This window comes from Elgaria multicarinata, chromosome 13 (assembly GCF_023053635.1).
Source record: "Elgaria multicarinata webbii isolate HBS135686 ecotype San Diego chromosome 13, rElgMul1.1.pri, whole genome shotgun sequence".
In the NCBI taxonomy this organism is placed as follows: domain Eukaryota; kingdom Metazoa; phylum Chordata; class Lepidosauria; order Squamata; family Anguidae; genus Elgaria; species Elgaria multicarinata.
Genome location: NC_086183.1, coordinates 9,486,936 through 9,500,306, shown reverse-complemented (window position 1 = coordinate 9,500,306; position 13,371 = coordinate 9,486,936). Strand labels below are relative to the sequence as shown.

General features: G+C 47.9%; 1 protein-coding gene across 1 annotated transcript in view; it reads left to right on the top strand.

The window, feature by feature from the left end:
• RUNX3 (RUNX family transcription factor 3) overlaps positions 1-13,371 on the top strand; it is a 100,924-nt gene that overhangs the window by 63,120 nt on the left and 24,433 nt on the right. Inside the window, exon 4 of the mRNA XM_063139940.1 lies at positions 11,759-11,923. Within this exon, the coding sequence (XP_062996010.1) occupies positions 11,759-11,923 (165 nt within the window). The remainder of the gene's footprint in view (positions 1-11,758; positions 11,924-13,371) is intronic.

The following is a 13,371-nucleotide window of genomic DNA, read 5'->3' as shown; positions in this document are numbered from 1 at the left end:
TTGATTGGCAGGGACTCATCCAAAAGCCCAACAGGCTGCCTCCTCTTCTGGCGGCGAGTTGCTTTTGCTGTGCCCTTACGCCAGGTGTTCCAGAATGATCCAGTCACACTAAAGAAGAATCACCTGCCTCAAAAGTGCAGGCTGATTGGAAGGGGGCAAGGGCAGAGCAGTCGGTCAGGCAGAGGTGCAACGGGCAAACTCTTTGCTGGGCAGGCCAGTCTGGGCTCTTTCGCAGCATTGATGTGCCACAGAATGCGGTTTGGGAATAGGAACGTAGAAAGTTACTTTAGACCCGATCGGAGCGTTTGTCCATTATTCCAGAATTGTCTTCCCTGAGTTGATTTGGCAACAGCTCTGCAAAGTCTTGGTCAGGTGGTCTTACAAATTACCTGCTCTCTGGGAGCCTTTCCTTTGACTAGGCCAGGGATCAAACCTGGGCCCGTCTGCAGGGAAATCATGTGCTACAGAATGGTGACCATATGGAAACAGTTAGAGCTGCAGGAGCTATACTTGAGTGACCAGATTCAAAAGAGGGCAGGGCTCCTGCAGCTTTAACTGTTGTGATGAAGAGGGGATTTCCCCAGGTGCTGCATGCATGCACCCTTTTCAGTACAACTGTTAAGGACACAGGAGCCCTGTCCTCCTTTCCATATGGTCACCTTAAGGCTACAGCCCATCTGTAGAATTATTGGTTTGCTGCAGGAGTGGGCCATGGCGGGAGTTGTAGTCCAAAACATCTGGAAATCACCAGATTTTCTGCCTCTGGTCTGTAGTGGCAGTTTCCAGACAGTGTTAAGGTAGGCTGGAGAGAAGGGGTTCACCATTGGCAGAACTGCAAGAGTAACTTGCAACCCCCTGGTGAGAATGTTTGTGAAATGCGATCCCAGGCTCGAACCTTGGTGCGTTTGATGGGTCTTACTCCCAATAAGCGTGCAGTGAGACAACTTCAGCGGTGGAGGAGATTGCCAAGGAAACATTGTGGGCGCTGCAGGTAGCATTGGGCGTGCCATTGGCAGGAATCTGGAAATACTTAAAGTTGGCATTGTTTTCCCTTCGTGTATCTTTTCCTCTCCTCTCGGGTTTCCCTCTCTTTCAAACGAGGAATGCCAACTGATGAAAACAATACTAGGTTGATTAATCATCTGCTGAATACATTGGAATAAATTTGTACATTACCAAAACCACAGTTTAAGGGTTGTTACTTCTTTTAATGTAGTGTTAGGTAACTTGCAGTTTAATGAATAAAAGGAACCACATTTCATTAGAAGGCCTTCTTTAATGTTTTCTTGTTTGCGTGTTATTACTGTGGCAAGGCAGAACCAAAATAACTCCTGTTTTGTTGTTGTTGTTGTTTTAAAGCAAATTAAACAAGAATGACCTTAACTGTAAATCCCCAATGACTAAGTTTACCAACCCGCTCCCATCGAATAATAGTTTGCAATTGACCAGAAAAAAACAGCCATCTTGCCTGATTGTTTATTGATTCATTCATTCATTCATTCATTCATTCATTCCATTTTTATACACCACCCTTCAATTCTCCATTCCAGGGTGGTTTACAATGAATTTAAACACACAATAGAAACACGTGCTTCAATAAAGCAAGAAGTAAAATGGCAGATAAAACAGCATCAGCGGTAATCAAAAATATAATTAGCAGGATTTTAAATGCCAAGATAAATGAAAAGGTCTGGTACTTAAAGGAAAACAGACTTGGTCCAGGCGTGGTTTTTGCTTTTAATAGCAGCTCAATTTGCAAAACGTATGTCACGGAGCTGTGCACCGCCACCTACCCTTAGCTGCTGATGCAGCTGCTGTTTAAGGCACAGTTACAGTCACCATTTGAAAAGCTGGCAACCCTACTAATGAGTCAGCTAAACCAAGTCATCTTTTTTGCTATGCAGATTGAGGCTGCAATCCTATACTCGCTTTCTCTGGAGTATCCTATGCCTCTCTACTCATAAGTAAGCCCCATAGAACTGTGTAGCTTCCTGTATAGGATTGCACCGAACATGTTAAAGCCCTGTTCAACTCTGATTTGGGGGATGGATTATTTAAATGGTTGTAAATTTTGTTTAGTAATATATTCGGCTCTATTGAATCACTTTGATCCAATCAGGTAAGAACAGCAGCTCAAAAAGAGGACAAAAGCATACACAGAGTTGCATAGAATCAGCATAGCTTCAGACCGTCAGGGCACGGTTGCAACTGTCAGGATTTCCCCGGATTTGTCCTGGTTTTTGTTCTTTCCATGGTGTCAGGGAGGATTTTCTATAATTTTCATTAATGTCCTGGAATGACACACCTTCCCCTTTAAGGCTGCCATTAGCATGGCAGGAGGGAATGACATGCTTTCTTGAGGCACATCGTTCCCCCCACCCCGAGCTCCAATTGAGGTCTTAAAGGGGAAAGTGGGTCATTCGTGGACATTATAGAAAAGGCCCCAATTGGAGTGGATGGTGGTGGTGCAGAATGAAATCCTTTCCCCTCCTCCACTCCAATCGGGTTCTTTAAGGTGGCGGGGGAATCACGTACTTTCTGCAGGACTCAGAAAGCTGCTTCCCCCCACACACACTAGGTGTCCTCTTTTTTGGTTTCCCAAATATGGTCACCCTACGGTTGCAGGATTTGTGAACATGAATGAAATTCTCCCACATCCCTTTGCTTAAGTTGTATTTTGTCTCAGAGCACCACCTACAGGCTCCTTCCAGCCTCCTTGCTCCTTAGGGAGCTGTGGGGTGTCTCTGAGCCCCAGGCTGCCACACTTTAAGGCAAGCTGCAATCACAATTGTTTGGCAGTTCTATAAAAAAAAAATTAAAAAAAAAGCCTGCTCCAAGCCCTTTGTCATCTCCCACAATGGCAAACACACAGCCCCGAAAGAGATAACACTACTGATTAAGGCTCCTATTTCCAAATGGCTGTGATCAGTTGCATAACCCGTAGGACTCCCTACAGGCCTGCAGCATCGCAGGTGACAGACTTGTCACCTTTGGGCAGCCAGATCAGCAACCATTACCTAGCTGAAGTTTTCTCCACCGCTTAATCTCCGCACCGTGGGGGAAACCGTCCCCCTCCAATTTGCTGTGGGAAAAGCTAAAAGGTAAAGAGGCCCGCAAGAGTTAGGATCTGACTCCCCATTCCGCAAACCCCGAAGTATCAGAGGGACAGTGAGTTAGCAGGGACAGGGGGTGGAAAACCAGTCCTCTCTAAAGAAGGACTTTCGGAGCATAGGCAAAAGAGAGGCAGGGTGGTATAATGGTTAGAGTGCTGGATTAGGACTGGGGAAATCCAGGATCTAGTCCCCATTTGGCCATGGGTGACTTTGGACTAGTCTCTCAGCCTAACCTACCTCACAGGATTGCTGTGAGGATAAAATGGAGAGGAAGAGGACCATGTTTGGGTTGAGGACCATGCACTTTGGGTTGCATGCAGGGAATAATAATAATAATAATAATAATAATAATAATAATAATAATAATCCGCATCTCCATCCCGATCGAGGCGAGGAACAACAGTATGTATAAAATACAGATTAAAAACATAGTATACATTGTTAAAACATCCTAAAAGCAGCCTAAAGTTCCACTGCATAGTTCTGCCAGAAGAGATCAGTCTTCATAGCTTTCTTAAATGCTAAAAGACTAAGTTGACAAATCTCCTCCAGCAGGTCATTCCTCCTCTGGGAGCAGCAGAAGAGAAGGTCCTCTGGGTAATGGTTGTCAGCCTAATTTTGGCTGGCTAGAGGAAATTCTTCCCAGAGGACCTGCGTGTGCGGGGCGGATTGTACGGGAGAAGGCGATCCCGCAGGTAGCCTGGACCCAAACCATGTAGGGCTTTAAAGGTGATAACCAACACTTTATACTTCGCCCAGAAACTAATTGGCAGCCAGGCAGAATATAAGCCACGTTGTTGTTGTTGTTGTTGTTGTTGTTGTTGTTTTGCAAAGGACCGTCCTCTGTTTGAAGAGCCGTCCTGTCCAATTCCAGTTTGAAGATAAAGAGCACTCAGAACTGTTGGCCATCCAACAGTTCTGAGTGCTGAACAACAGACTGAACAGGCAGGCACAAAGCTCTCCTGGACCCCGTCTTCCACACTATGGCGACATGGACTGTATTTCCATTTAAATGATAATAATTATTTCTAAATTTGTATCTGTACATTATTGATTAGCAAATCAGTGTCCTCTTTTGTCCCCTATTTTGGTGATGCTTTTCCTCTTGGTAAGGGGTTGGACTCAATGGCCTTATAGGCCCCTTCCAACTCTTACTATTCTATGATACTATGAATTCATAAGTGGCCATCATCACCCAGGCCATCATCTACGCCTTCATCTATCTGCCACCCCTTGAGCGTAATGGCTCCCCTTGAAGCAAGTTGCTCCATCCTGCTGTATGGCAGGGTTGGCCCTGGCTAAATGCCTAGGGCTGTAGCCTGCCCTGCTCACTGGGAAGGGCTGCCCCACATTTCCAGGTTGGGGCTTCACAGAAATAAATGGACGAGCAGTCATTTCCTCTTGCCAAGTTTAGTGTCTGGAACGGATCCTGCAACTAAATTTTGCAGTGTGGAGTGCCCCTGCTTGGGGTTCTAGCCAGCCAGCCTGCCATGCCCTCTCCTAAAGTACTCCATGTCACACCCTTCTCCAACCCGCTTCCGGGTTTTCACTTCTTTCCTCATAACGATCAGCATTGCACGCCCACTGGAGCAGACTCCATGGTAGAAGTGTACAAAAGTATGCATGGAGTGGAGAATCTCTTCCGGGATGATGAAGCAGTCTCCACCTCTGAATTGGCCTCATTCTCCCAGCCTGGCTGTTGGACCCTCCCTAGACAGGAAGGGCAATAAAAGGCTTCCTGTTTGGAGCTTTGCCCGAGCAACTGTGGTGGTCTTCCTGGGGCTTGGGTGTTTCCGTGGGTGTTCTCAGCATCCTGGCTTCTGGATCACCTCGGGCATCTGCCTACAATGCAGCCTTGACACATGTTCCTGGCTCACTAACTGCAGCATCGACGTGGTGATCAAACAGCATGAGCAGAACTTCCCTGCCGCTTCACATTGTCCTCCTCCAGCGCAATCTTTCCAATGCCATCCGCTGAACACATTTGTCTGCAAGACATCAAGCCTCCGAAATTCCAGCAGTGACAGATTCAGTGCAAGGCATAAGGTGGCCACATGGCCTCTTTTTTAGGAGAGAACCCTCTCTTTGAAGGCATCCTCTGTTGCATAACCCTCTGTCTTCAACCAGTGGGCCGAGCCCAAAAGTGGGTTGCGAAGTCAGTCCAGATGAGTCGCGGCAAAGCTGTTGCCACCATGTTGGGCAACTGTGGGATTGTGGAAGTGGGTCCCATGTTGCAGGTTGGGACTCCAAAGCGGGTCACGGTTCTGGACCAGTTGAAGACCACTGCTTTATTGGAAGGGCTCTCCTGTCCAATCCAGTTTCAAGATGAAGAACAATCAGCAATGCCCGAGTGGTCATGCTTCTGAGGCCTTCCACCACCAAGCCCTGGACGGTGTTGTAGAGTGGCCGGGTGTCCTCTTTTACAGAGAACCATTATCTATATGACGGTGTCCTTTATTTGAAGGGCTATACAATCCCAGTTTAAAGATTGTTGCCTGTCCACACTTAGCACCTGGGCCGCAAACTGAACAGACGGGCCCACAGCTCACCTGCACACAGTTGTTCACACTATGCTGGGATGGGCTGTATTATTTCTCTTTAAATAATATTATTCCTAATTTTTCAACTTTACATATGAATGAGAATACGCAAATTTCATTCAAATCGCTGTCCTCTTTTGGGGTGATGCATCTCCTCTTTTTCAGCGATTCCCAAGTATCCACCCTAAGGATACATGGATATATGATCTCCCCCTGAGAAGCCACGTTCTAGGTTCAGATTGTCAGCTAGTTGCGCTGCCAACTGACATGGGGGGGGGGGGGAAATGCCCCAGTCTGTGTGTGTGCCTCTCGCAAGCTGTATGTGATTTGCTGAAATTAACCTACGGGGCTTTTTGTAGCGTGGGGAATAACGCGGCTGCCTGCTAATATCCAGCGTCAAGCTGCTGTTCAAGGCAATAGCTGCAGGGGCTGATTGAAAAGTTGGCCGTTTCCTGCCGGCAGCCACTTCCTGCTTCCAGGTGCAGCAGAGGCTGCTGGGAGGCCAGGACCGACCACAGGGAAAGGAAGGCAAGGCTCACCAGATCATTCCATGCGCAGCAGGTGCTGCTGGGGAGGGAACTTTATCATTGTGTAAAATCAGGTGTAATCCCCAGAAAACAATTGAAGTAAAAGAAGGGCTCAGCCAACCTACCGAGTCCTGCCGGCTACATCTGATAGTTTTGCAGATCAGCACATGCCAGACAGCTTCATTTCGATATTGGCCCTTCCCATTGCTAATTCATTTGTGTTTCTCCCAAGTGAGAATGAGCGTTTGGTGATGCGCTTATCCCATCTACAACATCTGTGCAGAGGCGGGCTGGGGCTGTTGTTGATACACGCACTCCATGTAATTAAGCGAACATCACACTTTAAAGGCCGTATCTCTCAGCCGCTGCCTCGCCCCGCATGCGTCGATATTCAAATTGCCAATCAAGGCGATTTCCTCCTGGTGAGCCACAAGTCCTCCAGTTCCGAAAGTGGAAAAAATCTCAGGGGCGCTCCCTGTATCGGGATGGCTCTGGTTTCCTTGGAGCAGGTGAACCAGCTGCTTGGAGGGTGGATCCCCACCGCACCGCAAACCACCATCCGTTCCCTGGCAAGCCGACAAAATGTTAATCGTGTTCGGTGGATGAGTTGGCTAAGAGAAAAGGAAACGGTTTTCCAAAAGTTGCTGGAGAGGGACTTTCCCATTCTTTATTGTGGTTTTGTATGTGGGGTTCTGGGCCTGCAGGACCCCGTAACTTATTATTATGACTAACTTATTATTATGGAGAGGTCAGTTTGTGTGACAAAATGTAGAATCATAGAATCATAGAATAGCAGAGTTGGAAGGGGCCTACAAGGCCATCAAGTCCAACCCCCTGCTCAATGCAGGAATCCACCCTAAAGCATCCCTGACAGAGGGTTGTCCAGCTGCCTCTTGAAGGCCTCTAGTGTGGGAGAGCCCACCACCTCCCTAGGTAACTGATTCCATTGCCGTACTGCTCTAATAGTCAGGAAGTTTTTCCTGATGTCCAGCTGGAGTCTGGCTTCCTGTAACTTAAGCCCGTTATTCCATGTCCTGCACTCTGGGAGGATCGAGAAGAGATCCTGGCCCTCCTCTGTGTGGCAACCTTTTGCGTATTTGAAGAGTGCTATTATGTCTCCCCTCAATCTTCTCTTCTCCAGGCTAAACATGCCCAGTTCTTTCAGTCTCTCTTCAGACTGAAAGAACTGGGCATGTTTAGCCTGGAGAAGAGAAGATTGAGGGGAGACATGATAGCACTCTTCAAATAATTAAAAGGTTAAAATGGACATTTTAAATGTAAAATGTACTTAAAATGTACTTATGGACCACACCACTGTGTGAAGAATAGGAGTGTGTGCAATTTGTACTATAAAGGAAGTTGTCTTCAAGGGGAGATGCTTTCTTCCTCCTCCTCTACTTCTTCCTTTCCTACCTATCTATGCGTGGTGGCACGGCAGTTCTGCGCTACGACATGCTGGAGATCCCAAACTATGAAAACTTTGTACACTGGAGGTTCTGAGCTATGAGAAGAACTTTGTATCCTGGAGGTTCTGAGCTATGAGAAGGACTTTGTGTAGCTAAGCAAGAGGATATATAAACACGGCTGGGAGCAGGGAGAGAGCAGCTGGGAGGGAGTGTGGTGATGGATCAGCATCTTTCATCACACCTGAAGGCAACAGGATAGTTTAGCAGTGGGGAGGATAGGCTTCTTGGAACACAACAGCTCCATCCTCCAACAAAAGAAATAGCCAGGAGACTGGCACCACTGCCCGCTCCGCACCACCAACTTCTGCCATTTGATGCAACCACCCCAGTCTGCCTAATGGTAGGGCCGGTCCTAGAGTGGCCCAAAAGAGGAAATCCATCACCAAAAAAGAAGACACCAGTTTGCATAAAATTTGAAAGTGCACATATATATGTCTAGGTGCAAATTCAGCGATAAATATTATAATTTAAATGGAAATACAGCCCATCTCACGGTAGTGAGGAAGCCTGTAGCCATGTGACCCTCTGTGTGCCTGTCTGTTCAGTCTGCTGTCCTGTGGATGGGCAACAGTTCTTAGGGTGAAAGAAGACGCATGGCCCACCCTAGCACGCTGCTCATTCATCACACGGGCAAAACGCTTTGCAAACTATCTGCTTTTCTTTCTTTCTTTCTATCCCTCTCTCTCTCTCACTAAATATGGTGGGATCCCGAGGCCGCCGAGTGGAGGGCACTAAATATGATTTCCCTCTAGCTGCTTAGAGATTTGGAGAGGTGTCTTTCTTTTCTGCCTTCCTTTCTTGGCCAAGAAAAGACAGTGGGGGACAGTGATTCGAGGAAGCCAAAAAAGAATGGTATGATATCATTGGTTCCCCTTTCTATATGACTTGAGCAGGGCCACTTCAAACAGGTTAAAACCAGATTCTGTGGGACTGGCACATTCAGTGATAGAGGGTGTCTTCTGCAGTTCTCAATTCCTTTTCCTCTTCTGCTGGATCACGCTAACGACGATCCATCTGGCCCAGTATTCTGCTTCCGACAGTGATCAGCCAGATGTAGAGTTCTAACAGGCTGCTAGACTTATGCTCTCAGAATATTCCATGTCCCCCCAGAATCACAAAAATGGTCGTTAGCACATGCCAGAATCCCAAATGGCCACCCCCCTAGGAATTTTGGGGTGCTCAGTGTCTTCTATAATTGAGCTACCTGTTGCGAGGAGTATATACCACAGCAGGGCTTAAGCACAAGTAGGCACAGAGTATTTAATTCCATAGGCAGAGGGATACCTTTAATTTCTTTTTATTAAAAAATGGGCTTATTATTAAGGGCTGGTTTCAGTCGAAGCTGGTGGCCCAGATGTCAGTGGGGTGGTGAATGTGCTCCAGGTTTCAGTCCGGACCAGTCAGAACTCTAAAGGAGCTCTCCAAGGTGTGAAGTTCTGACTGGTTCTCGCTGAAAACTAGGGCGGCTTCACCACCCCACTGACATGTGAGCCACCAGCCTCCGCTGGTCGGTTTCATCGTTGCATAGTCTCTAAGGCAGCCTTCAATCACCCCTCTCAGCCAGGTGAGCAGATGTCAGACCGGTAGGATGGAAGTTGTGTTCCCTTTTTTACTGAGGTCCATCAACCAAACCCAAAATAGTAACTCAGGCTCAGGCTCAGGCTCAGGCAGAGGTAGGAGGTTGGAGATACATGAAAAGAATTCAGGAACGGGGTGCCTCTGAGCACATGCACAGCCCAAGAGAGCTCTTCTCGATCTCTTCTTGATCCTCCCAGAGTGCAGGACACGGAATAATGGGCTCAAGTGACAGGAAGCCAGATTCCGGCTGGACATCAGGAAAAACTTCCTGACTGTTAGAGCAGTACGACAATGGAACCAATGACCTAGGGAGGTTGTGGGCTCTCCCACACTAGAGGCCTTCAAGAGGCAGCTGGACAACCCTCTGTCAGGGATGCTTTAGGGTGGATTCCTGCATTGAGCAGGGGGTTGAACTCGATGGCCTTGTAGGCCCCTTCCAACTCTGCTATTCTATGATTCTAACTTATGATCACGACGAGTCCTTTCACACAAAAATCCACTGTGGGGGAGCTTCATGGTAGAAGCCATGCTTTGCATACAGATGGTCCCAGTTTCAATTTCCAGGTAGGGCTAGTAGAAAACTACCTGCCTGAAACCCTGGGGAGCCTCTGCCAGTCAGTGTCGACAATACTGGACTCGATGGACCAAGGGTATAAGGCAGTAGAAGCACTCCGTATAAGGCCGCATCCTATGTTCTGCTTCTTGCTCCCCCTCCAAAAAACACTCTTTTTCAGCAACTTAATTTGGGGTGGGTGGGTTTATTTTTAAGCATTGCAATAAGACTCAGAAGCCCCTGCTGATCTGCTGCAAATCTCCCAGGGGCCTCGGAGTTGACCTCACCCTTCCTTCTCCGCCCCCTCCCCACACCCCTGCTTTAAGGGATCCGCTTCCAGCATTCCACATTGGGTTTTCAGCATCACCACGTTGCGCCCAAATGCCCCCCCCCCCCGGCCAAACTGCCAGCGTGCTTTCTATTACTGCCTGGCGTATCAGATTCACATGCATCCTTCCATATGGAAAAGATTTTTGTGCGTTTGATGTAGCGATATAGATCTCCTTGTTTTGGAAGTGGGGGTGGGCGGGGAGAGAAGGAGAGGGAGCCAACATGCTCGCGTCGTGATGTCATGGGGGGCGCAAATGCAAAATCGTATCCGTCTTAGTTGCACGCGAACTCGTGGACATGGAGGGAGCGGAGCCAGGAGCGCTTTGCCGTTGTTCTGCGGACGCATTTTGCTCTCCCCGTGCTCCGAAGCTGTCACAGCTCCCAAGGCCCTGCTTCTGGCAGCAGATCTCTGGGCTGCACACAAAGGGGGGAACAGATGCAGCTTGACCGGGGCCGGGGCTCGGTGACAGAGCATCTGCTTTGCGTGCAGGAGGTCCCAGGTTCGATTCCTGACAGCATCTCCAGGTAGGGCAGGAAAAACTCCTGCCTGAAACCCTGGAGAGCTGCTGCTGCCAGTCAGTGTCAACAACACTGGGTCAGATGGGCCAAGGGTCTGACTCAGTATAAGGCAGCTTCCTATTTTCCTATGTCTTGTCCAGAATCAGAGGCAGTAAGCCTATATATACACCAGTTGCTGGGTGGGAGGGTGCTGTTGCACCCATGTCCTGCTTGTGGGTCTCTGGTCCACAGCTGGTTGGCCACTGTGTGAACAGAGTGCTGGACTAGATGGACCCTTGGGCTGATCCAACAGGGCTCCTCTTATGTTCTTATGATTGCATGTATGCAGTCCAAAGAGGAGCCCGGCTGCGTCAACCACAAGTCCAGCGTCCTGCTTCTCACAGGGATCAATCAGATGCCTCCAGAAAGCTCACAGGGAAGCCATGGAGCCAGTATCTGCCTCCCATGGTTGTTCCCCGAGTAGAGATGGAGTGTAGTGTAGTGGTTAGGGTGTTGGACTAGCACCAGGAAGTCCCAGGTTCAAATCCCCACTCAGCTATTGGAGTTCTCACTGGGTGACTCTGAACTGGCAAAGATCCCTCAGCCTATCCAGTCTCACAAGGTTTGTGGTGAAGTTCAAATGTGGGTGGAGGAGAAAAATCAAGGATTCCTAAACTCCAAGGAGGAAAAGCAAGATAGAAATGTAATATGTCAATAAATAAATAAATAAAACCAGTTCAAATCAACGGGACAGGATTTAGCTGTAACTAGCTTCAATTCTCTCAATTTCAAGAGTACTTTAATATTTGCTGCATTGTGCCCATCCTCTAAAGCAGCTCCCATGTTCGTGACAAAGTGCCATATTTGTTGCTGTTTCGACGCTTTTTTCCTTCCTTGGTACATCTCCGTTGCTGTGCCCCCTCAGCAATTGCTCAGGAATGGGTAGCATAGAGCAGAAGGGTCTCCAGATGTTTTGGACATCAAAGCCGAGCATTGCTGACCATTGTCTGGGAGCCAAAGTCCAGAGATCGACTCTCTGTCCACCCTGATCTATAGCCTACCCATCTTTCAAGGGGCTGCCATGGCCAATGGATTCTACGCGGAATATTTATTTGTTTGTTTATTTATTTATTTATTCCCCTCATCATTTCAGGACACAGGCAGAAGCTCGAAGAGCAAGCAAAATCCTTCCCTGATCGTTTTGGGGAATTGGAAAGGCTGCGGCACTCCATGAGGGTCACGCCACCAACCCCCAACCCCCGGGGATCCCTGAGCACTCCTGGGCACTTTGGAACGCAAGCTCAGAGCCAGATACAAGGTAAGGAGGTTTGGTTCCTTACTTCCTTCACAGCTGCAAGCGGTCCCAGTGCTAGAACTGGATCCAAACAAGGGTTTGGTTCTGATTTGGATAAGTTGCATAACATTGACCCCGTTCAGACAACACGCTAAGCCACAGTGGTTAAGCAGTTTGTGCTAAATGTTATGGCTTAGCATGTCACATTCCTAACCATGGTAGCTACATAACCACGGTCTAAACACGCTCACTAACCATTTGCTGCAAAAGGGTTAGCAGCCTAGCCACAGTTTAGCGTGTTGTCGAACAGGCCCGCTGATATTGTTGTTTTGAAAACCCATTGACGTTTCATATGATTATTTCAAATAATAACTGAGTTTAATTGGACCATGTAATATTATAAATTTTGTATAAAAAGCTTGATTACTGCTCCAATCCATCGCTGTTTGGTTCCTTGAATTTGGAGTGCTGGGTTTGAATTAGTTCATTGGGAACCTTTTCTTTGTTGGTTGCCAAAGGCTCTGTGCAAAACGGGCCATGTCGGAAGACATGGAGGTTAGAGGCCGGGCCACTAGGCTACTGCTCCACACGCACATGTACAATTCATATAGGATAGCCATGTGTCAACTTTACAGAGGATGGTTCTTTAGTTGAAGGGCTGGCAGAAGATAATTCTCTTCCTGGAGTATCCTCTGGTTGATGGGCTCGCCACTCCAGATCCCGTTTAAAGATAAAGAATCACGTGAAAGTGGAGCAGGGCCGTGATGGAGTGGTGCCTTCTGAAATGCAGACGCTCATCATGACAAGACCTTAGCCATGCCCCCAACGAGAGCCCAAGCCTTCAGGCAGCTGTGTTGATCAACAAACTGGTTCAAGCAGCTTTATCTCCACCAGGATCAGGTCTCTTGCAATGGGACTTATTTGACCATTCAAGATCAGGCTGTTCCTAAAATAGGTTGCATTACAGCAGGGAACAATATCTTGTTTTGGGAACGCCAACCCCTTAAAGAGAATTGCAGCTCAGCCCAGGGGGGTGGGGGTGGCAGATGATGTCAGAGACCCTGCTAATAAAAAAGTGATGGCGCTCCATCCTTGTGAGCGCCTTCCTCTGCTGCACCACTGCGCATCCGCAGTTACCCTCTGGACAGCAGTTGGAGACCACAAGTGACCACAGCTGGTCACTTGCTCACAGTTTCCCTTAGTAGGACGAGATGTATTTTATTCCTATTTAAATTAGCGTCATTATTTCCACATTAACCATCTAAATTAGAATATGCAAATCTGTACTTGCTTTTGTTCTCTTCTCTGGGTGATGTGTTTTATCCTCGGCGGTGACACGGCGGCGACCGGCCTGTGTTCGTTTCTCCCTCTGTGCGTGCCTGGACAGAGCTTTTGAAAAGCTGCTTCCCCAACCTCAGAAAGGTCTTCCCCATACTTAAAATAACTGTTTCTGAATGACAAAAAACATCTGT